Source organism: Phacochoerus africanus, chromosome 3 (genome assembly GCF_016906955.1).
Source record: "Phacochoerus africanus isolate WHEZ1 chromosome 3, ROS_Pafr_v1, whole genome shotgun sequence".
In the NCBI taxonomy this organism is placed as follows: Eukaryota; Metazoa; Chordata; class Mammalia; order Artiodactyla; family Suidae; genus Phacochoerus; species Phacochoerus africanus.
The window spans coordinates 103,315,804-103,340,448 of record NC_062546.1 but is presented as its reverse complement, the minus strand read 5'-3'; the positions used below and the strand labels follow the sequence as shown (position 1 = coordinate 103,340,448).

Here is a 24,645-nt window from a genome sequence, read left to right as displayed (position 1 = left end):
GATTCAGCAACTCCTTGATGGCAGCCATGGTAATAAAGCATAAATAAGAGTAGTTTATTCTCATCCAGGCAGATGCTCTTACATGGAACTGGGCTGGGCAGGCATCCGGGAGTGAAGTGGACTGTAGAACACCCTATGTGCCCCTTTCACGTCAAAGCCAGCTTCCTTCTGTTAGGGGCTATGTGGGGGCTCATTGTTAAATGGCTCTTTATGCTGACCCATGAGACGGACCACCTTGCTCAAGCGACATCCTGTTTTCGCCCCTGGCGCCTACTTTCCCAAGACTACGAGACCCTTCCCCCATCACCATGGGACACCACACACCTCCAGCTTTCTCAGCATTACAAGACCACCCTACCATGAGGCACCTACAACTTTCTCATCACTACATGACCACCAGAGTCCAGTTGCAAGCAAAAGATAAACTAAACTTCCCTTGCCTCAGGGAATCCAATTTCCCATCCATGGGGTATACGAAGGCCCTGCAAGAAGGGCGGGGGCGGGGATGGCTCTTCTTAAGGGTCAGTCACCCTCTCCCTCTCCACTCTAATAAACTTTCTTCTCTTTGCCTGAACACCTGGCTCGTTCTTTTTCTCCACGCTCGCCTTATACCTTCCGGGTTGCTTCAGGTAGAGTCTTTGGTGTCCCAGTGTCACCAAAGGAGGTGCGGGAACAGTGGGGGAAGGGGTGAGAAGGGATAAATGGACATCATGGGGGGAGAAATCATGAATTGTTAAATCTGTAGGGGGTACACTCTTAAGGAGGGAGAAGAGAGGTAGCCGCATTGGTTCTGCTCAGATGGGAAAGTGAGAATTTGCAGGGGCACCGAGAGGGCAGAACACACCAGCTGCTGTCCCCTTTCAGGCGTGGAGGAAGGGAGACTCAGCACCCCATGGGGCAGTGTAAGCGCTGGGACCACACAGTGCTGGGCTGCGAGAACCCTGATAATGTCTCTGGTCTGAGCCTGTGGTCTCTGGTGACAGGGCTATTGACAAGACGCCACCACCTTCCTCAGGTGGGTCTGTGACCTCTGCGGCATGGCATCCATAAAACGATGACTTTAGATTTTTCTCTATCTTGTTCTGTAGCAGAGTGACTGACATTGAATGAGTCAATACACTAGTACACTTAACTAGAGTTCCGCTTTGCATTATTGCAATCTATTTACTGTCCCTGAAACTTTGGATTTCTGATGGTGATTGCAGCTTCTTTGGGTACAAATTAAACTACTGTATTAAAAGAAAAGCCTACCATTTTGATAATTCGGGGACCTCCTGGCAGAGCAGGCTAAATTGCCACAACCTTGTAAACTGAAGAGGTGGGGTGAACCCAGAGATGTGGGTTTTTCTTGCCTTAGGAGCTGGGTTTTGGGCAAAGGAAATGTCGGCTGTCCTAAGTGGGAAGACTCAGTTGGAAATGTCTTTAACTTAATATCCAGGGCTTGGAGTAGTGGTAGCATAGTAGTAATGAACCCAACCAGTATCTATGAGGACACGGGTTCAATCCATGGCCTCTCTCAGTGGGTTAAGGATCCAGCGTGGCCATGAACTATGGTGTATGTCGCAGATGCTGCTTGGATCCTGAGTTGCATAGGCTGGCAGCTGTAGTTCTGATTGGATCCCTAGCCTGGCAACTGCCATATGCTCTGGGTACGGTTCTAAAAAGAGGAAAAAATAATAGAATGGCCTTGGATTACTTCTTACTTCTTAGCTTTGCAGGGGAAGGGAGAGGCCAGGATGCACTGTAACAAAAACCACTTGTTGTGTTCATGTCACTGAGGATGCCTGAGTAGAGGAGAACCTGCGGAGCATAGCCGGTATCTCCTCTCTGCCTTCCCCTCACAAAAGAGGGCTGTGATGACTAAATCTCTCTCTGGGGGATGAGAACAAAATTTCTCCATTGGTTGATTTTCATTTGTGCTTATACCTTGATGTGGAATGTGAAGTTGCTCTTGCCAGATGAAGAAGAGGACAGAACTGTATGCACCAGCAGGAGCTGTAAGACATTTATTGATTGAAAGGGAAGGCCCTCCACTTCCCCTGCCCCCACCCCATTAGTGTCTGCAGGCCTAACAGTGCAGAAGGAACGAGATTCAGAAGCAGTGGTCATAGGGGTGCTTTTCTAAGCCATATGCAAATAGATTATGTGAATTTGATGTAATCAAAAATTGTCATCTGGGAGTTCCCATTGTAGCTCAGTGGATTAAGAAGCTGACTAGTATCCATGAGGATGTAGGTTCAATCCTTGGCCTTGCTCAGTGAGTTAAACATTTGGCATTGCCATGAGCTGCAGTATAGGTTGCAGATGTGGCTCAGATCTGGAGGCTGTGGCTGTTGCATAGGCTAGCAGCTGTAGCTCCTATTCAACCCCCAACCTAGGAACTTCCATATGCTGCACTGTGGCCCTGGGGAAAAAAAAACGTCATCTGGTCATAATGTCTATGAGGATGTGGGTTTGATCCCAGCCTTGCTCATCCCGGTTAAAGATCCGGTATTGCCATGGCTGTGGCGTAAGCTGGCAGCTGCAGCTCTGATTCAGCCCCTAGTCCAGGAACATCCATACACCACAGGTACGGCTGTAAAAAGAAAAATAAATGTCATCTGAGAACCCAGCCATTACGCCTACAGAGTGAAACTTACAAGGGATTGTTCTCAAATGCTAAGGTCAACCAAGCCACTGCCCAGGCCCAGGGAGTAGAAAAGGCAGCAGATCTGGGCTCTGTAGGTGGACTGTTGTACTGAACAGACTGCTGAGACAAGTGAATTTGGGCCGTGCTTCTGCTAGGACCAAGGAAAGCCTGAAGCTGCATCATCCCCTCATCACATGTCCTTGGTCTTGTGTGGACCCTCTGCATCACTCGTGTAGATCTAATAGGGATAGAATAGGCACAGGTAGTTGTAGAAGTCCCAATAAAGGACCATAGTTAAAGAGGGAAGCTTAGGGGAACATTGGGGGATCACTATAATTTAATAACTGCTCAGGAAATCCATCATGACAAGGCACACTTGCTTGACTAGTGGAGGCATGAGAATTGCTTCAGATCATTGGGTGGGGATGGGATAAGGCCTACACTCAGATTCAAACCAACAGCAGGAGTTGAGGACCTCCCTTCTGCTGATTTGAATGCACACCTTACTGGCTACCAAGGAGGAGCTACTACTCCCAGAAAGGAGGAGGTGGGCCTTTCCAACCCTATTCCCCCTGCATGATAAAACTGTAGCCCACCAGATCCTGGGAGCAGAGCTTCCTTGCTTGACTGATTGCATCTCTCACAAGCATTCTATCTTAATAAATCTACTTTTTGCCTATCACTTTGTCTCTTGCTGAATTCCTTCTGTGCTGAAGCACAAAGAACCCGAACCTCAGTAAGTCCAGACACAGGGTGAGTGATTCTAATTTAAAACCATGAGTTTAAATCCCAATCTGCGTTTAGGCTGGGTTCAAGTCCCGGCACATGGGCTCAAGTCCCAATCTGGGTTCTGGATATGTTCAGGCCATTAATGGTGTCAGTTTCAGTTCTGTTAATAAAATGAAATGCAGGTGACATGGCTCCAGTCCCACCCATCATCCCCCATCCTGTACTGGGCAGGCTTTGCAACCTGGTCTGTCTGCCTTTCCAAACTTCCCACTTTCCTAACTTTTTTCTGAAGGAGACACAAAATTCATTGGGGCCTGAAGGAGGTTTGCTTCAAAAAAAAACTTCTTTTATTAAAACAACAGTTGCAAATACTTCACTTGGCCTGTGTGTCCCCTCTGCTGTGGCTTCTGGCTCAGGGTCAGCGGATGCAGCACTTGGCCTTGCCACTGTAACAGGTCCCTTCAATCCTGTTGAAGAGCGGGCAGGGGGAGAAGTTGCAGGTCCCCCCTTTCTTGGCACATATGTAGTGGTCGGACCTCTGGCCAAGACCCGTAAGCAGGTTAATACCTGTGAGAAGGGAAAGATAGCCCTTCAGACTCATGGCTTGCAGCCCCGGTAGCATCAGAACACTGGGTGAAATCAAAGCACTTCACAAAGCCCTTCTCTGGGTTTTCTCTTCCAAGAGATTTGCATCCACTTGACCTGTGGGACTAAGGCATCTAAAGAGCTCCCTCCAACTGAGGTCCCTGCTGGCTGTGGCCATACAAAGCTAGGGATGAACAGCAGGGCTCCCAGGGGGCTTTCTTCTGCCCAGAGGGCTTTAAGGTGTACAGGAAATTCAAGTTACTTCAAACAGATATTCTACCAATTTGTACTGTTGCCCAGACAACGCTGTCTGTTTCTAACTCCAGGGGCATCCCTGTGCTTTCCTCCCTCCCATGCTGTATAGTTACACCTTTCCTTCTGACTTGAATCCCTGCTCCCCACCTCTGCTCTCATCATGTCAGTTGAAATCTATGATCCTATGATGCCAGACTGAAATTATGGCTACTCTATAGAGCTTTCATCATTTTCCCAGTTGGACTTTATTTTGTCTGCCTCCCAATCACAGAATCTCTCATTTGAAGTTCTCTAGACCTCTGCTATATCCAATAGACAAAGCTGCCCTCTGATATTCCTGGCAAGTGGCTAGGGAACCACTGTTTTGTGTGCCTCTATTGACAGGTGTTATGGCCTGAAATGTGTCCCCCTCAAATGTTGAAGCCCTAATATTTAGGGCCTCAGAAAGTGACTGTATTTGGAGTCGGGGTCTTTAAAGAGGTGATTAAGGTTAAATGAGGTCATAATCAATATGACGCCTAATCAATACGGAGGTGTCCTTGCAAGAAGAGAAGTTTATACACACAAAAAGAACACACACGGAAAAAGAAACACAATGGATGTGTGAGCTAGCACAGAGAGAAAGGGCCAGTGAGAACAGAGAAGGTAGCCATCCTCAAGCTGAGGAGAGAGGCATCAGGGGACACCAAACCTGCTGCCACCTTGAACTTGAACTCCTGCCACCCAGAACTGTGAGACATAAATATCTGTTGTCTAAGCTGCCCACACTGTGCTATTTCGCTCGGACAGCCCCAGGTAACTAATGCAGCAGGCCTTTGCCACACTAAAGGGGCATTCTCATGTCATACGTTTCTGCCTGCTGCAAAGTTGGTTTTCACCCTGATTGAAATTGTCCTCTCAGCGACTTCCAGCTAGTGGACCTTTTCCTAATTCACATGAATAAGTTGAATCATGCCTCTGGAAGGCAGTACCATGTTTAGTCATCCTACTTCTTTGAAAGTCTTCTTTTTCTCCTTTTTCTCCATGCCTTGTTTCCAGGACCTTCACAATCCTGTTCATTATCCTCTGGATGTATTCAGGTTCACGGACAGAATTCCTCAAGTTTAAGGCCCCTGGCCTGGTTCTAGAAACAATTTATGTGATTTGTTCGAACTTCCTGAGCCCCAGCTTCTCAAATTTAAAATCAAGGAGACTAGATGATGTAATCTTTGATTTATAAAATTCTTAAGCTCATCATCTTTCCTTTGGTGGGGAACAAAAAATTTATGATTGCATTTAATACTCCAAGGAACGTATCAATTTTTCCTAATTTATACACAGGGAAATTGAGGTCCAGAGATTAAATGATCCTATTGTCTAACCAGTCAGTAATTATGTTATCTCAATAGATGCAGAAAATAAAAAAAAAAAACTAACAAATAAGGAACTGGAGGAAACTTCCTTGATCTGATCAAGAATACCTACAGAAGCCTACAACAAACAGTACATTTAGTGGTAAAGCATTGGAAACATTCCATGAGATTGACAATACGATCAACAAAACTACTATTGTTACTATCATTCACATTGTACTTGAGGTACCAGTCAGGGGATAAAATAAGAAAAAGATAAACAAGAAAGTTCCCGTCATGGCTCAATGGTTAATGAATCCAACTAGGAACCATGAGATTGCGGGTTCGATCCCTGGCCTTGTTCAGTGGGTTAAGGATCCAGCGTTGCTGTGAGCTGTCGTGAAGGTTGCAGATGCAGCTCAGATCCCGCATTGCTATGGCTCTGGAGTAGGCCGGCAGCTACAACCCCAATTAGACCCCTAGCCTGGGAACCTCCATATGCCAAGGGAGCGGCCCTGGAAAAGACAAAAAGACAAAAAAAAAAAAAAAAAAGGACAAACAAAAGGTATAAGATTGGAAAGGAAGAAATAAAATTCTCTATTTGCAGACATTATGATTATATGTAGGCAGCCCAAAAGGAATTATGAGATCAATATACAAACAGGAAAAAGAAAAAATGAATTTTACTTTTGTGTATTAGCAACCAACAGAAAAAAAGGAAATAAAATAAAAACACCAGGAGTTCCCATTGTAGCTCAGGGGTAATAGACCCAACTGGTGGGTTCGACCCCTGGCCTCATTCAGTGGGTTAAGGATCTGGCTGTTTCTATGAATTGCAGTGTAGGTGGAAGACAAGTCTCAGATCTAGCATTGCTGTGGCTGTGGTGTAGGCTGCCAGCTGCATCTCCCATTCAACACCTAACATGGGAACTTCCACGTGCCACAGGTGCAGCCCTAAAAAGCAAATAAATAAATAAAAATAAAAACAAAATATAGAAGAGAATAAAATTTGCCTAGTTATAAATCTAAAAAATTATGTTCAGAGTTCCCTGGTGGGGCACAGCAGGTTAAGGATCCAGCATCACAGCAGCAGCTCAGTCACATGTTTGATCCCTGGCCCAAGAACTTCCACAAGCCACTTGCATCGCCAAAAAAAAAAAAAAAGAAAAGAAGAAGAAGAAGAAGTTATGGGAAATACCTTTATCTATAAAGAATACAGTATTATTTTGTAAGTTAAAGAGGCCCTAAATAAGCTTTGGAAGATTATTTTAAAACTGTTAATTTTCCCCAAATTAATCTGCGGATTTAACCCAATACCATGAAAATCTTTTTAGTGACACTTGATGAGCTGATTCTAAAATTTATATGGAAAATTCAAAGGACCAAGAACACCAAGGCACTCTTGGAATAGAAGGTAGGAGAACTTGCTTTACTGGATTTCAAGACTAATTATAAAGCTCCTGTAATTAGACGGTGTAATGAAGACATGAGGTTGGACAATACACAAATAGAACAGCATAACAAGGGCAAAGAGAGGTCCATGCCTACATGGAGAGCTAATGTAGAACAACAGAGGTTCAGCAGAACAGGGGAGAAGAAATTGTCTTCTCAGTAGTTGGCTCTGGGAAAATTGGATATTCATAGCAGGAAAAAAAAAACCCACTTTTATCCTTAACTCACACCACACATGCACACTAAAAACCACTGCCAAGTGGATCATTAACATATAGGCAAAAGGAAAAACAATAAGCCCTCAGAAAAGAGCATTGCAGACTTTCTTCATGCCTTTATGGTAAAAAAATGTCTTAGAGCGCAAAAGCACTAACCCTAAAGGAAAAGATCTGACCAATTTAACCACATTAAAATAAGGTGGAGAACCTATATCTAAGGAAAGTTTCCATTAAGTAAGTGAAAATTAAGGCCCAAGATAGGAGAAGATATTTGCAATGCTTACAACAAAATTCTTCCATGTGGACTACAGGTAGAACTACTGTAGATCATTAAGAAAAGGGAGATAATCTGATAAAAAATGTGGGCAGAAGATGAACAGATACTTCGCAAAAAAAATATCCAAGTGGCCAGTGATATACAAAGGAGCTCAACTTATTATTTATCAGGGAAATGCTAATAAAAACTCCAAAGCAACACCATGACCCTCACCAGATGGCTAAACTTTAAAAACAGTTGATGTTATCAAGTGTTGGCATGGAAATGAAGGAAGAGGAACTTTCACTCACTGGCTGTGGAAGGGTATGTTCTCTGGAGAACAGTTTTGCATTATTCATTAAACTTCAGTAGGAGAAGCATATCCTATGACCCAGCAAGGTCATCACCTCTTGATCTGCAGCCAATTGAAACAGATGCACAAAGCTATATTCTTTAGAATAAATATTAATGTGGTAAAAGTATAAGATATATAGGAAGTTGTGACCATACAAGACAAGTGATGAATGCCCTTGGGGAAGAGGGAGCTGTGACTGAGAAGGCTGGAGGAGAACTTTACAGGTGCCGGCCAAGTCCGGGCTCTTGATTTAACATCATGGTTATGGGGCTGCTGTTTCATAATAATTCATTAAGTTACACATTTGTGTTTTATGTACATTTATAGATCCATGTTATATTTTCCAATTGAAATTTTTAAAATATTCTAGGACCCCACCCCCACCCCTCCTCCCACCCAGGACTGCACTACAGAACCAGCAGAAAAGCACAGGATGAGGGAAGCTCAGGAGCCAGAATGGAGTTTAAGGGATCCATCACTCTGAGACCTGAGATGAGCAAAAGCAGAGAGATTTTTGCAGGAGCCAGAGAACGCAATCTAGGTTTTCTAGTGCTGGCTGTGGGATCCCACCCCTATGGTGACACATAAGCAGACTTGTCCTTGCCTGTGGGCAGTAATGTTAGGCTGGTCACAGGTGAGGACCAGCTTGTCAGAGCCCCATGAGCTTCAGCAGTTAGGATCTTTCTCTGATCTGGGCTAGGGGGTTGGTGGGTTGTCCTGCCAGGGGAAGGAATGCCCATGAGTCAGTGGGTTCCCTCCTGTTGGGGGCATTGAAGTAGAGACAGCTGGCCAGCTTAGGGGAGGTGCTGGTGCTGGTGCTCTCCAGGTGGTCCGTGGAGACCAGAAAGGATTGGACTTCAACTCTATGAATATTTTAAAGCCATCTGGGGAAGAAACCAAATATATACAAGCCACTCCTGCAAAATAAATAATAGAATTCCAAAGCAACCAGGATATAGCCAAAGATCTGGGGCACTCTTCCACAAACAGGTAACCCACAATGACTCAGAAACTTGGGCTGGCCTTTTATAACAGGAAATGCCTCTTACTAAGTTCATGAGTTTTAGTTCAGTTCCCCCTAGATTCTCCTTAAGATAAATTCATGTGCCTGGTGACATATCCAGAGGCCTTTAGGAAGTTTGAGGAAAGAATATAGGATTGTGGATCAGAGCTGAATTCCAGCCCTTGTTGTTTGTGGGCCAAGCATTTGGAAAGCCAGCTTCTCTGAGATTTGCATCTACGAATTGGGGGAAATAGTCATCCTAGCATGATTCAGATGCTGGGGACGGTCAGTGAGATGATATTCACAGAGCTGCTTTTTTTGGCTATAAAGTGCCTCAGGTGGTACTCTGTGACCGGTGTTGTTGAGGACAGCTCTGTTCCTCCTGCACTGCTAATCAGGTGCCTCTGTCAACTTTGTAGGTAACAGGGGCCTGTGCCTGAGGCAATGGGGAGCATGTTTGTCCACAGGGGACAGCAGGCACATTCCTGGTGGCTGCTGCCGAGGTCTGAGAGGTGGAAGGAATTAGGGCCAGCAGCTTGGGGTGGAGACTATAGTGAAATGCTCAGGTGTGGGCGAGGCAGAGCGGGGACTGATGGTCACAGAGCATGGGCCTGGGAGTTGCTTTGCCCAATCACTCCTTTGGAAAGTGAGGAAATTATTTGAGGTCCAGATTCCTAGCAATTCATGTGGTGTCTGGACGGGAAAAGAAAGGTGGGTACTGAGGGACGGGCTGTGTCTCTGTCAGCGACATTCACCTTGGCTGACTTTGCTGACCACCCTGGTAAAAACTGCTGTGGAAAGAGAAACAGCGTGTTTACACAGCAAGAGAAAATGGCCATGTTCACTTTCTCCCTGTATCCACTTTCTTTCCTCTCATTGCCCTTCATGCTGCAGTGAACCAGTCTCTTAAGGAAGCTGTTTCTGATTCTGTCCCTCTCCAGTTTAAAAAAGAACTACCATATGATCCAGCGAGCCCAGTCCTTGGCATATATTTGGACAAAACTTTAATTCAAAAAGATATTTGCACCCCTATGTTCATTGCAGCACTATTCACAATAACCAAGATGTGGAAACAATCTAAATGTCCATCAACAGGTGAATGGATTAAGATGCAGTACGTATATACAATGGAATATTACTCAGCCATAAAAAAGAATAGTGCCATTTGCAGCAACATGGATGGAATAGAGATTCTCATACTAAATGAAGTAAGTCAAATAGAGAAAGACAAATGCCATATGATATCGCTTATATGTGGAATCTAAAATGTGGCACAAATGCAACTATCTGCAGAGTAGAAACAAACTCATGGACATAGAGAACAGACTTGTGGTTGCCAAGGGAAGGGGGAGGGAGGGGGATGGACTGGGATTTAGGGATTAGTAGATGCAAACTATTACATTTAGGATGGATAAGCAATGAGGTCCTACTACACAGCTCAAGGAATTACATCTAACACTTGTGGTAGAAGATGATAGAAGATAATATGAGAAAAAGAATGTATATATGAACAATTTATGTACAGCAGAAATTGACAGAACGTTTTAAATCAACTATAATTAAAAAATTAAAATAAATAAATATATAAATAAATAAATCCTCTGGGGCTCACCCGAACCCAGATGCATCTATTGCTTCACTTAGACTGCCCCCACCCCCCAACATCCCTAGCTCCTCTCTGTTCCCATTGCACACTGTGCCTTGAGAGCCCTGCAGTGTTGGAGCCAGTGGCCTGGGTTTGAGTCCCCACTCTGCCTTTTACCAGTCATATGACTTTGGTGAGGTTTTTAACCCAAAATGAGGACAATGGTTCTTTCTTCCCAGTAGAGGCACTGGGAGGACTACATTAAAAGTGAGTGCTATTGTTTTTTATTTCTCTTTATTTCTGGGTTTTCACAGCTTCTGTCCTTTCTGTCTGGTTTGTCCTTGCTCCCATCTGCCCTCTCACCTTTCACTAGTTTATTTAATTCGGGGCTACAAATCCAGATACCCACTGCTGCAAGGCAGACATCCTAAACCTGCAAAGTGGGCTGAGGTGAGGCAATGAGGAGTGGTGGGTCTGTGGAGTGAGTTCCCATCTGAAGGCACAGCCACTTTAGCTGCAGCTGACTGTAAGAGAAGATAAAAATCTGATTTTTTTTTTTTTTTTTTGGTGGCATATCCTGACTTTTGAATATTGGGAAGGAATTTTTTTTAAAAACACCATGAACACCACAATGACTTCCCTTTTTCCTTCCCTTCTCAGCTTCCTCAAGAAAGTCCTCCTGGTTTCTTGAGACCAGGTCAGCTCCCACTGTCACGTGTTCTCTGAGCATGAGCATCCAGCACTTAAGAGCATTTCACAACACATGTAATTAGGTATGTCAATATGTCATCGATTTTCTTGTCCTGCTCTGCTTTTCAAATGTGTGGCCCATGCATCCTTGCATTTCCCCTGTTCCCGGGGCAATGCCTGTGCACAGCAGCCCTTAACTAAATACTCCTCCTTGAATCAGTGAGTGACTAGCCTCAAACTATCTTGCATTCTTTTTTTTTCTTTTTTAGGGCCGCACCCATGGCATATAGAAGTTCCTAGGCTAGGGGTTGAATGGGAGCTATAGCTGCCAGTCTATGCCACAGCCACAGCAACGCCAGATCCAAGCGGAGTCTGAGACCTACACCACAGCTCACAGTAATGCTGGAGCCTTCACCCACTGAGTGAGGCCTTCACCCACATCCTCATGGAGCCTGGTTGGGTTTGTTAACTGCTGAGCCATGAAGGGAACTCCTGTCTTGCATTCTAAACACCTGGGCTGGGGTCCCATCCAGCTGATGCAGGGACCTGTGCACCTGTGGCATTGTAACATCACTCTGTATTCACAGAAAGACCACTTGTATAAGATGAAGGTGGACGGCGCCCCCTCCTCCTTTTTTTCTGATAGAGATGAAAACTGCTAAAGAGAATGTAACGTCTTAGGATTTCCTTCAGTGACCATAAAATGCTCACTCCCCCGGGTCACAAGGAGCTCAATTTCCCCACCTGCCAAATGACCAGGACTTAGGGCTATTCCAGAAAAGGAGTGGATTGACCTGTATGGGGGCGCCAAGTGACTGAGTAGCCCCGCCCCCTCCCTGTACCAGGCAGCCTGAGGGCAATGGAGTTCCAGCCCTGGCAGCAGCAGCAGCACAGTGACAGCCACACAGCGATGAAAACACCCCAGATGGTGCCTGAGAGTAGAGCTGAGAGCTTCACATTGGTCTGGGGCACACAGGCTGGGGACACCCAAGTATTCTGAGGCAGAGGACACTGGGGCTGTCCCTTCTATCCAGACAGTGACACCTGGGCAGCACTAACATCTCCTCAGAAAACATTCCTTTTTTTTTTTTTGTCTTTTTTCTATTTCTTGGGCTGCTCGCACGGCATATGGAGGTTCCCAGGCTAGGGGTCCAATCGGAACTGTAGCCACCGGCCTACACCAGAGCCACAGCAACGTGGGATCCAAGCCACGTCTGCGACCTACACCACAGCTCACGGCAACGCCGGACTGTTAACCCACTGAGCAAGGGCAGGGACCGAACCCGCAACCTCATGGTTCCTAGTCGGATTCGTTAACCACTGCACCACGACGGGAACTCCATAAAACATTCATTTTGAGCCTGTCTTTCCCTGAGGCTCTCTATCAAGATGGGACAGTCCTGAGACAGTGGCAGTGCCACAAAGGTGGTGGTTGGCCTGCCAGCATCTTGGGTGCTCCAGGCTTCAGCTGGGAGGTGACAGCGAGTGCTGCTCTTCCCCTTCTAGAAGATGATCTGGTGCTGGCGACCAGTCCTGAGGGGTCCCCACCCTGAGAACCTTTTTGCTGGGAGTTCTGTGCAGACAGGGTTTGCCTGTCATCAGAGAACAGCACCAGGTCCCCTCTCCTGGGAGCGTCTCAGTTCATCCTTACAGGTCAGGTGCTCTGTAATGCAGCTGAGACTGCCATAGTAACTGATTACCTAGTTTACTTGCTCCTGCATATCCCTGGAAACACTTTTATTTTCTATTCTTTGCATGCGATGCTCATAATCACAGTTAGATGCCACAACCTGAACATAACTCTTCATGTTAACGTAGAGGCTTGCAGACATTCTGAGTGTGAACTGACCTGCAGTGGGACATTTTGCATGGCTGCTCAGCATGAGCACACATGCCACTGAAATAAGAGTAGGATAAAACAGTATGTATGCTCACTGCATGGAAGGCACTAGTATTTCCTATTCTTTAGGAAAAAAACAAAAAAACAAAAAAAACAAAAACAAAAACCAAGGCTGCAACTCACTAAGTTGATTTCTCTACCTCTCTAATGGATTCAAATAGAAGACAAAGAAACTCTGCACTGGAAGATTTCTGTACTTGGTGGTCCGAGGGGGCACAGAGGCCCACCTGGAGTAAATGAGCTACATCTTCATGACAGAGTGATGGCCTGGAGAAAAGCTGGGTTTTTCAGGAAGTTCCCAAGCTCTGATGCTCTCAGAGCCATCTGCCACAGCCCACTCACTCTGCAGATGAGGAAATGGAAACCCTGAATGTGTGACCTACTCAAGGTCCCCTAGCAAGGGAGTGACAGGGCTGGGATAAATGTCTATGATAGTGCCGGCAGCGTCTCCTCCTCTCTTATATCAGGGACATGGCCCCCCCCCGACCTAGAGTTGCTGGTGCCTGCTGGCCTGAGGCTGGCATCCTGTGCACTGGGGAATGGGCCACCCTGGAGTAATTGAGTGGATTTCTCAAGGAAGGTGGATCCCTGGCTGCCGGCACACAGGTGAGTCAAAGGCTCCGGCTGAGCTGGTCTCGTGGGCGGGACAGGTAGCACCTGCCTGCTGCAGGGCACCGGGGGGCCCCACCCTGTGATGTGGGGAGGGATGAGGTGGCAGCCTGCACCTCTCAACCAGCTAGGACACTGGTCTCTCAGTGGGAGGTGCCATCTTGCCGATGGAGCAGAAGGCCCCTTCCCTATCGGATGCTTTCTGGACGCCCAAGACAAAGATGGGGCCGGTAGGTGCTGGAGCTGCCTGGGCTGGCTCCATTTCCCTGACGAGCACAGAGGGAAGGGAGCCCCAAGGAATGGCCAGAGAGAGCCATGAGTCCGTCCCTCCTGCCACAGGGCTGCCCTCAGTCACAGGGAAAGTCAGCCTGGTCCCTGCAGGTCAGGCAGGTTCCAGACCCCACAGGCTTGCCCACCACCTTCTGCCCAGGGCAACCTCAGGGATGCCTTCTGGCTGCTACTTCCTGAGGACCCAAGAGGCAGCTTTTCTCAGAACTCAGCCCACACTCCCAGCCCAGCCTGGGGCTTGGTGCTGCAGCAAGTCCCTACGCTCACCTGCAGCCAGCTGGGAAGAGAGGAGGCAGACAGTCAGCAGCAGCAAGCAGAGGGCCCTCATGGCGGTGGCAGGTGGTGGCCGGATGCCCAGGGAAGGAGAGGCTCTCGGAAGCTGAGCTGCCAGAGGCTTCCAGAGGCTGGAGTGTCACCGTATTTATAGGGCTAGAGGGTTGCACAACCACACAGACCAATCTGAAAGGCGATGTCGCAATCCCCAGAGTGAAATTCTAATAAATAACCCTTCGTGTCAAGCTGTGGTCACATGGACACTTTCCTCTGGCTGCAGCTGGATCCAGACTTGGAGACCTTGTGTTGCCTCCTCTGGGTCTGTTTGTGCCCTAGCTGGGTAGTTGAGATAGAGCTCAGGCTAGAACCCCTCCTGCTGGAATACCCCAGGGAGGTGCCAGGCCAGGTGGCTGCCAGGCTGCAAAGCTGCAATGCCAGTGTCAGGCCCTTTAGCTGAACTGTGTTCTCTACAAACATCACCCACTTCTCTTTTAAAAACCAAGCCCAGGAGCTTCCATTGTGGTTCAGTCTCAGGGGGTTAAGAACCTGACTAGTATCCATGAGGACGCAGGTTCGATCCCTGGCCCTGCTCAGTGGGTTAAGGATCCGGCATTGCTGTGAGCTGTGGTGTAGGTTGCAGATGTGTCTCAGATCCTGTGGTGCTGTGACTGTGGCATAGGTGGGCAGTTGCAGCTCCAATTCCACTCCTAGCCTTGGAACGTCCATATGCCACAGATGTAGCCCTAATAAGTAGATAAGAAAGAAAGACAGAAAGACAGAAAAAGACAGAAAGAAAGGCAGAAAGAAAGGCAGAAAGAAGGAAAGAAAGAAAAAAAGAAAGAAAGAAAGAAAGAAAGAAAGAAAGAAAGAAAGAAAGAAAGAAAGAAAAAGAAAGAAAGAAGAAAGAAAAGAAGGAAGGAAAGAAGGAAGGAAGTAGGAAGGACAGAAGACAAAAGAAATAAAGAAAGAAAGAAAGAAGAAGAAAGAAAGAAAGAAGAAGAAAGAAATAAAGAAATAAAAGAAAGAGAAAGAAAGAATAAAAAAGAATAAAGACACAGGCACCCCCCTCCCGCACCCACCCCTCCCCAAGCAAGAGTCCTTTCGCTGTTCGCTGGCATCAGGCCTTCCGGCCGTCCTTCCTGCCTAAAAGGAAGAACCAAGCCAGTTGTCTTTCATTTAACCTTCAAGGACGATAGGATTTTCATCAGACAAGGTTGTTGTCTCCATTACCAGCTTCTGTGGGCAACTTTCTCCTTGCCTGACTAATATCAGCCTTTCTAGTTTCTGGGTTTTGTTTTGTTTTGTTTTTGTCTTTTGTTTTTTTAGTTCCCAGGCTAGGGGTCTAATCGAAGCTGTACCTGCCAGCCTACGCCACAGCCACAGCAACACCAGATCAAAGCTGCGTCTGTGACCTACACCACAGCCCACGGCAATGCTGGATCTTTAACCCACTGAGCGAGGCCAGGGATCGAACCCTCCACCTCATAGTTCCTAGTCAGATTCGTTTCTGCTGTGCCATGATGGGAACTCCTCTGGTTGTTTTTTTTTTTTTTTAATTAATATATTTATGAAATCTTTTTAAAGCTATTGGCCTCTTCTATAATTTGAAGATTTTTTTATCAAGACAATTTCTTAGTGCAGTTTTTGGGGTTTTTTTTTGTTGTTTTTTTGTTTGTTTGTTTTGTTGTTTTAATGGAGTTCCCAGGCTAGGGGTCTAATCAGAGCTGTAGCCACCGGCCTACGCCAGAGCCACAGCAACGCGGGATCCGAGCCATGTCTGTGACCTACACCACAGCTCACAGCAACGCCGGATCGTTAACCCACTGAGCAAGGCCAGGGACTGAACCCGCAACCTCATGGTTCCTAGTCGGATTTGTTAACCACTGTGCCACGACGGGAACTCCTCTTAGTGCAGTTTTAAGTGCACAGCCAAATGGAGGGGAAGTTAGAGATTTCCCATATAAACCCTGGGCCTCACACAGGCTCCGCCCTCACCACATCTCCCACCACATGGTACCTTTGTTACAGTAATGAACCTACACTCACACGTCATTGTCACCTAAAGCATGTAGTTTACATTTGGGTTCACTGCGGGTGTTGTCCATTCTAAAGGTTTGGACTAATGTATCATGATGTGTGCCTCCCATCATAGTACCACAGAGAACACCTTCACTGCCCTAAAATCCCCTATGCTCCACCTAGTTATCCCTTCCTTCTGTCAGGGCCCCTGGCAAACACTGATCTCTTTACAGAGTCCATTGTTTTGCCTTTTCCAGAATGTGAGAGATTTGGAATCACACAGTATGTGGACTTTTTTCTGGTTTCCTTCTTTTGCTTAGCCATGTGCATTTAAAGTTCCTCAAGGTCTTTTAATGGCTGGATAGGTTCTTTCTTTTAGTGCTGAATACTAGTTCATTGGGGATGTAGCATAGCTTATTTATCAGTTCAGCTACTGAAGGACATCTTTGTGGCTTCAAGTTTTAGCAATTATGAACACAGCTGCAGTAAGCATTTGTCTGCAAGTTTTTGTGTGGACCTAAGTTTTAAGTTCCTTTGGATAAATACCAAGGAGTGTGGTGCCTGGATCATATGGTAAGTGTGTGTTTAGTTTTGAAAGTGGCTGTACCATTTTGCACTCCCACCAGCAATGAATGAGAGTTTCTGTTGCTCCATATCATTCGGTGGTGTAAGGTTCTGTACTTTGGCCATTCAAGGAAATGTGTACTGTTATCTCATTGTTTTGATTTGCACTGCCCTGATGACATACGAAATGGAGCATCTTTTCACATCCAGCCTTTCTTTTTCCCATCTAGACTTTGGTTTCCAGGAAGTTTTCAACAGTGACTTCCCAGAAAGTGAACCCCTATGTGGCTGTGGCCCCTTGGAGTCAGGAGTCTTGGGATCCAGGCTGGTCTGAGTCTCGATGAGCTTCAAGGACTGGTACTTATCTCAACTGTCAAGCAGGGGTGTTGTGTTAGCTTATCTCTAAGCAGGTCTCAAGTTCTCATCAATTTTAAAGATTAAAAAAATTATCATTGATTTTCATTGTAATACTATTGACAGCTTTCTTAATGTCCCCGTCAGTATTATTTTCAGGCATCAGAAGCAGCTCTGGTCTATTAAGCCAGGGAGGAGTTTAAGAGGATATGGGGTCATGCACAGTAACCCTGGATGCCTAGAGACTACGGCCTATAAGCTCATCTTCCAGAGCAGTATTCAACCTCCACCAAAGAACCGGTCTGAGGAGGACCCCATGGTGCGGCCACTGTGTTGAGACACCAGGAGCTGGATTTCACTGCTGCTGGTGCCACCAGCAAAGCACCATCTGCACCACAACATGCACCTTCCAGATGCTTCCACTGCACCTCTGTGAGAGAGAGAGACAGAAGCATAGGGAGAGACAGAGAGAGAGAAAGAGTCAGAGAGAGACAGAGAGGTAGTGAGACATGGAAACAGAGAGACAGAGAGAAAGAAAAATAAAAAGAGAGATTGAGGCAGAGAGAAATAAATAGAATTAGAGGAGAAAGAGAGAGAGGGAGATAATAAGAGATAACAAGGACAGAGGTAGAGAAATAAAGAGAGAAAGAGAGAGATGTACACACAGAGACAGAGAGACTGGGACCCTCTTCCCTGCCCGTCTCACCCTGGGCCCCACCTTCAGTCCCACTGGCCCACCTGCCTGGGGTGCCAGGTCTGGTGGGCAGAATCTTGGTCATAGAACCAGCTGCAAGGGAGCCTGGGAAAGCAAGAAGGGGTGTATTCAGGCCTAGGGAGAGTCGTGTTAGCCTCCTGCTGAGCTCTGAAAGTGAAGAATCAAAGGGGTGAAGATATTGGGTCAAAGCAAATGAGAGTTCTTTACCTTCAAAATCACTCATTCTTTTGTTCCCCGATTTAAGAGTATGTATCTGGTTCCCGTTACCAGCCATGTGATCTTGAGAGGCCTGGGTGCAGTATGGAATGAGCTCTGTGGGGGTTTCCTGTAAACATCTAGTTGGGAGACAGATGAGCAATCAGTTGCCATCACTCTTGGTAGGTGCTCTGGTTGGCAGCATAGAGAGACCACAGGCTAAAGCCAACATCAGGGGTAGGTGTATGTGAACTTGAGCTGTTAGTGTCATTGCAACAGTTTTGGTTTTCTCCTGAGGCATCAGGGAGGCCTTAGAATATTTGAATCAGAGAAAATAAAGGAATCAATGCGGTTTTATAAATAGTCTCAGGGAAGTGTGGACAGTGATGAAGAGGGGCAGGATTGGAGTCAGGAAGACAAGAAAGAGCTGGTGGAATAATTAGGGTCTTAACTAAGGGCATTAAGGGGAGATGAAAGGAGACATGGGTTCAAGGAATATTAAGAAGTAAAAGTCCACCAGACACAGAAGGAGACAGAATGACCCAGATTTCTGGCTCGGACTAGATAAAAGGTGATGTCATGGGCTGAGATAGGATAAACAGGGGGCGGAACTGAAGCTGGGAAATGGCCTGAGTTGCATAAATGTTTTCAGGTAAGGAATGTCTCACCTTGGGCTTCCCCAGAAGCAGTGTGAGCCAAGAGTCTGAGCAAACATGGCAAACTAGGAGAGAAGTGATTGAGGGGGAGGAAGCAGATAAAGTTGTGATAATAAGGTCACTGGTGACTGTGGAGCTGAATTCCATGGAAACTTTGGAAACAGGGCAAAAGATAAGCCCCAGAATCATCCAGGCCAGAGGTGAGGAGCTGGGCTTTTCACACCCCAACAGCCCTCATGCCATGGTTAAAAGCTGCTCCCATTAGGACATGAATTCTTAGGCCTGTGGCCCCAAACTTCATGAGGATAAGCCAGTGTATTGCCTGTGGCAGGGGCAGGGGTTGGCTCTGGGAGGCAGGTGATCTGAACAGAATCTGAGCACCATCAGTGTCTGGGGATCCCTCCAAGGTCCCCAGAGGCATTACACATGTGGGCTTGGATCTCAGGGAGCAGATACAGAATTGGTTTCCAAACATGGCTGATGTGGACTGGTTGACACCATGGTAGTGAATGAAATCCCTGGGGAAATAAAGTTTTTTAAAAATCCCAGAGAACAATGACTTTTGAAAGAGGAAGGAAGAAAACCATGGCGGGGGGTGGGGGGGGAGGTGGGGGGACGCACTTAGAGAGGAGGGAGGGGCAGTCACTGTCAGATGCAGAAAACTTCCAAAACAGCGTTATGCTATCCATCCATTTACCTCTCCTGATGGGAGAGCAGGACCAGACTTCTGGGGGCTGTAGAGGAAATAGATGAGGAGGAATGAGCAGTGGTGGGTGTGGGGCAGTGGGGGAGGGGAGGGCTCAGTGGAGGCAGGGCAAGGGCTGGGGGACTGACCAAAGGGCTAACTTCACTTGAATGTCTGGATTCCCTTGTGAGGGTTGAGGGGAGGCCCTTTCCTCCCCTGACAGGGCTGGGAGGGCTGGGGGTAGAGGAGGGAGGCAAGTCTCTGGGCAGTGGGAAAGGGCAGAGGGGGCACACTGAACACCAGCTGGGGGGCACGGAGGCCCTCACTGAGGCTGTGGCCTGGAGTGGTCCCGGTACCATTTTCCAGGTGCTTCTGTGTGTCTGTAGCCAAATGTTTGGAGCATCAGCCCTGCATGAAAGGGGCACTGAAGTTTCAACCGTGGGCCCCAGGATTCTGTCTGTGCCTCCCACAAAATCAATTATCTGCTTCCCCTCTGGCTCTGAGTTTCTCTTTTATTTCTGGCACTTGAGAGAATTTCTTATTTCTTATTATTTATTATTTCTTTCTGCACCCCTCTTCCACCCTTGGTCCTGTGGTAGCATTTGCTCAGGTGATTTTCCCATCTTCCTTCATAGTGAGGCCCATGTTGGGGGTGCAGCATCAGCACCTGTGTTGGGAGCCCCGAGCTGGGCTGGACCAGAGGAGGAGGTACTGCTCCAGATCCAGGGCCTGGGAGGGGTGCTCTGTGCTGGCCCCTCACACATGCTGGGAAGAAGCATCAAGAAAATGGAGCTTTCTGGCTGTTTGAAGTGGTTGAGACCTCTCAGACACAAAATGAAGCAGAAAGCTGAGCCCTTGTCTTTTTTTGGGAGGCTTTGGGAGAGTGTGGAATGCAGGTGTGTGGGAGCTGGATAAAGAGGTGAGGGTAGGTGTGGGGTGGGCTGTGTACAGCATGGAGGCTGTGTTTGCACCTGAGCCTTTAACCTGTTTCCCTTTTCCCATCTGCATCAGGAAGCTCCAGGCCATGTTCCAGATTTATGGTTCCAGGCGAGGCCCGGCCCTTCTCATTTCCATCTCCCCCGTCTGTGCTCCAAGCCAGCTGGGCTGGGCACCTTCGGGTGGGACAGTCTCTCTTGGCTCCAGGTTGGTGGCTTATGAAACAGGGAGATTGGGACCCCTCGGGGTGAGAGCAGCTGGCATTTGTGGTGTTTACACAGATTGATGGAGAGACAGGCAGAGAACTCGCCTTGGGAGGGACTCAGTGAGAATAAGAACGGCCAAGTTCACTGCCTGCTCCTGGTGCCAGGCCAGCACACATACCCCATGTGAATATTTATCTTGGATCACTACATATCAGAGCTACACTTGACTGCATCCCAACAATATGTATGACAGAACAAGGATGTGCTGAGCACAGCGGGAGTGAAGAAGCTGGAGTGAAGAGCCCTGCTCTTGAGGGAGCTGGCAGCTCCAGGCAGTGAGCTGTGCTAGGCCCTGCCACCTCTTCCAAGAAGCCCTCCTTGACTTCCGCCCTTCATCCTAAAAGTGTCTTGGTACCTCTGAGCTACCCCATTGCACCCTCCTTCCCTTTCACAGTGACTCTGATGTCCTCTGCAGTTAGTGAGGTCTGAGGCAGGGCTGAGCAGGGACCCTCCCATCATCACCCCTCCTGGGAGGATCTGGTGTCAGGCAAAGATAACCAGTGGCTGAAGGAAATGAATGAAGAGAAGAGAGTTGCTGGGACTGAATGGTTTCCCCCCAAGTTCATGTGTGGAAGCCCTCACCCCAATGTGCCTGCTTTTGGAGACAGGACCTTTCAGGTGCAATGAAGTCCTAAGACCTGATCCCACAGGACTGGTCTCATGAGAAGGGGAAAATTGTGCTCCCTTTCTCTGCCCCACAGCCAGAAAGCAGCCTTCATCTTGGCGTCCCAGCTTCAGACTGTGGTATATAAGTTTCTGTCCTGTAGGCACCCAGTGGGGTGCCCCCACTTCGGTTAGCCCTTCATTTCCCAGGACACCATGACTCCTGTCCCACTCTGGCAGCACCCCAATTTCCTGGTACCTAGATGGCGTCCATTCTCTGAACATTGCATTCCACATTTGTTTGCATCCTAATCATGTGAAAGAATTTCAGTCTAAAATGGAACCAAGAGTTTCCGTCATGGCTCAGTGGTTAATGAGCCCGACTAGTATCCACGAGGATGACAGTTTGATCCCTGGCCTCACTCAGTGGGTTAAGGATCCAGCCTTGCCGTGAGCTGTGGTATAGGTTGCAGACATGGCTCTGATCCCTCATTGCTGGGGCTGTGGTATAGACTGGCATCTTCAGCTCCGATTCAACCCCAAGCCTGGGAACCTCCATATGCCATGGGTGCAGCCCCAAAAAGACAAAAACAAACAAACAAACAAACAAAAAAAAACAGCAACCAACTGGAGGATTTAAAATGAAAAATCTCACCCACAGCCCTCAAAAACAAACAAAACAGGAGTTCCCATCGTGGCGCAGTGGTTAACGAATCTGACTAGGAACCATGAGGTTGCGGGTTCGGTCCCTGCCCTTGCTCAGTGGGTTAACGATCCGGCATTGCTGTGAGCTGTGGTGTAGGTTGCAGACGCGGCTCGGATCCCGCGTTGCTGTGGCTCTGGCGTAGGCCGGTGGCTACAGCTCCGATTGGACCCCTAGCCTGGGAACCTCCATATGCTGTGGGAGCGGCCCAAGAAATAGCAACAACAACAAAAAGACAAAAAAAAAACCTTAAGGACTGAGAAACAGAGTTCCCGTAAATGCCCAATTTTACAGAAAACCGATAATGTTGGAGTTTTCTTAAATGATGGGGACTTGGTCAGGGATTGCCTCATATCAGTCTTGGAAAGTTTGCTTATGATTTCTGGAGCTATGAAAAGGAAACGACCTGGGTTGGGCTGATCTCGGAAAATAGGCCTGATGGCACTTTGTTTGCCTGCCTGGACTGGTTTTGTCTGCTCAGGGGACTTTCAGGGCTGCTGTCTGTTCTTTTAAAAAAATTATTTTTATTTTAATAGACTCTAACTGGACTTTCCCTTCTTTATATTTCCTGCCCATAAATACAGCTTATCCCACACCCTTAACTGACACCCTCATGGATTGCTACATCCTATGTGTCCTGAATTTCAGTTCCTCTTCTATTCCTGAATAAACTCATCTTTTTGACAGGTTTTTTTTTTTTTTTTTCCCCCGGGCCGCATATGGAAGTTCCCAGGCTAGGGCTCGAATGGGAGCTGCGATTGCTGGCCTAGACCACAGCCACAGCAACACGGGATCCGAGCCACATCTGCTCCTTACGTTGCAGCTTGCAGCAACACCTGATCCTTAACCCAAGGGGAGGGGGGTGGCCCTGAGGAAGGCCAGGGATTGAACTTGCATCCTCATGGACACTATGTCAGGTTCTCAACCTGCCGAGCCACAATGGGAACTCCTTTTTGACAATTCTGTCTTGTCTCAATTTACCTCCTTATGTGGGTTGACTGGCAACTATACCCATTGTCCTACTGTGCCTGAAAGCAGCCTCAGGGCCTCTAGCTTGGGGCCACCTCTGGAGGGCTTGCTGATTATGTTCTGAGGGACAGTAATCATTAACACACCATAGAGAGCATGTATCAGGTCCTCTTCAGGGAGAACTTAAGATTTAAGCTCATTCACATTCATGGGGGCGGGGGCGGGGAGAAAAAGAAAATCTATGTATTCATGCAAATTCATATCTGTAAGTATTGGGGGGACCCCAGAGTCTAAAAGCAAAATCACCAGATGTTACCAAGTATTACTCTGGGAAGGGGAAGGGGATTCGGGGGGTGGGGGATGGGGAAGATGGTGAAGATATGCTGCCTATATTCATACTATACGTCTTAATTCTGATTATTCCATGAGTGAATGTCACTATTTGCTTTGAGGCTGTATGTGCCCCAGAATTCCCAATGCCTCCCCTTGTTCCCCCACTGGCACCTGACCTTGGTCACAGTCAGCCGAGGTCATGCTCTTGGCCTGCTTGTCTAGGCCATGTCTGCCTCTCAGGCCACATGGTGGCCACTTCCCTGAGGCAGGAGCTGTTGTGTCAGGTGTTTATCACACCTGTGAGCATAATACTTGGTACACAGCGGGGAGGGAGACAAGGGAAGGGGGGCTGGTATCACCCGCCACACTGTGGGTTCCTGGCTAGTTTCAGGCCCCACTCGGGGACCCTGTCCAGTCAATTTCAACTATGGATGGTGGATGCTGGACCAGGACGGGACAGTGCCTGACTGAGCAATCCCCACTTTGGCCAGGTGCCATGGAACCCGCACCTGTGCCTGCATCTATAAAACCTGTGCGGGGGCTGGCGGGCACCAAGGGACCTGGATCAGCCCCTGAGTCAGGTGTGCTGGATTTCAATTCTGTGCCCCCACCTAGAAGAAGGGCCACCTGTATTCACACTCTCTGTTTTAATTCTGATTATTCTGGACAGGGCATTAAGCTGCCCTTCTCTTCCCTGGGAAAGATGAGTGGATGCCACCCTACACGACTGTGTGGCTGGAATACGTTTGTGCCTGGACAAGAACTGACAGTCGGGGAGGGTTCAATATGTTGTTTCTTGCAGCTCCTGTTCTCTTCTTTCTCACACTCTGAAGGCACTGTTATCCCCACTGGCCCAGACAACGCACCTGAGAGGGCAGAGAATAAGAAACAGTTCGTCTGGGGTCAATCCTAAACCAAACTTGGGGCATCAGTGTAGCACAGCCATCCTGAGGGACCTCAGGCACTGGGCAGAAGCCAACTATATGGAGAAGACCTGTCTTGGATGTCTTCCCTGCTCTTTGTTTTATTTTCAAAAGCAATACCCATGTGGCAAAAAGCTGAAACAATATTGGCATATATCAACAGGAAATGAAAGTGGCCTGGAATTCTACTTCCCTCAGAAGTCAGGATGGTTGGGAGTTCCCTTTGTGGCTCAGCTGGTTAAGAACTCGACTAGTATGCATAAGGATGAGGTTTGATCCCTGGCCTCACTCAGTGGGTTAAGGACCCGGTGTTGTCATGAGCTGTGGTGTAGGTCACAAACATGGCTTGGATCTCGCATTGCTGTGTCTGTAGCATAGACTGGCAGCTGTAGCTCCAATTTGACCCCTAGGCTGGGAACTCCCATATGCCACACATGTGGCCCCAAAAAGCAAAAAAAAAAAAAAAAAAAATTGGGATGGCTAACAATTTGGTTGCCACACAGAGGTGTCTCTCCACTGCATCTCTGTACGTGTGTGGGGGGGGGGGTTGGTTTTTTTTTTTGTTT

The 24,645-nt window shown here is 47.5% G+C and overlaps 1 protein-coding gene across 1 annotated transcript; it reads right to left on the bottom strand.

Moving 5' to 3' along the window:
* Positions 1-3,678: 3,678 nt before the first annotated feature.
* On the bottom strand, positions 3,679-14,342 carry DEFB1 (defensin beta 1). The gene is made up of 2 exons (XM_047772271.1): positions 14,153-14,342; positions 3,679-3,925 (listed from the first exon to the last, which is right to left on the bottom strand). Exons 1-2 carry the CDS (start codon positions 14,211-14,213, stop codon positions 3,777-3,779), a joined length of 210 nt encoding a protein of 69 aa, XP_047628227.1. The 5' UTR covers positions 14,214-14,342; the 3' UTR covers positions 3,679-3,776.
* Between the last annotated feature and the right edge of the window lie 10,303 nt (positions 14,343-24,645).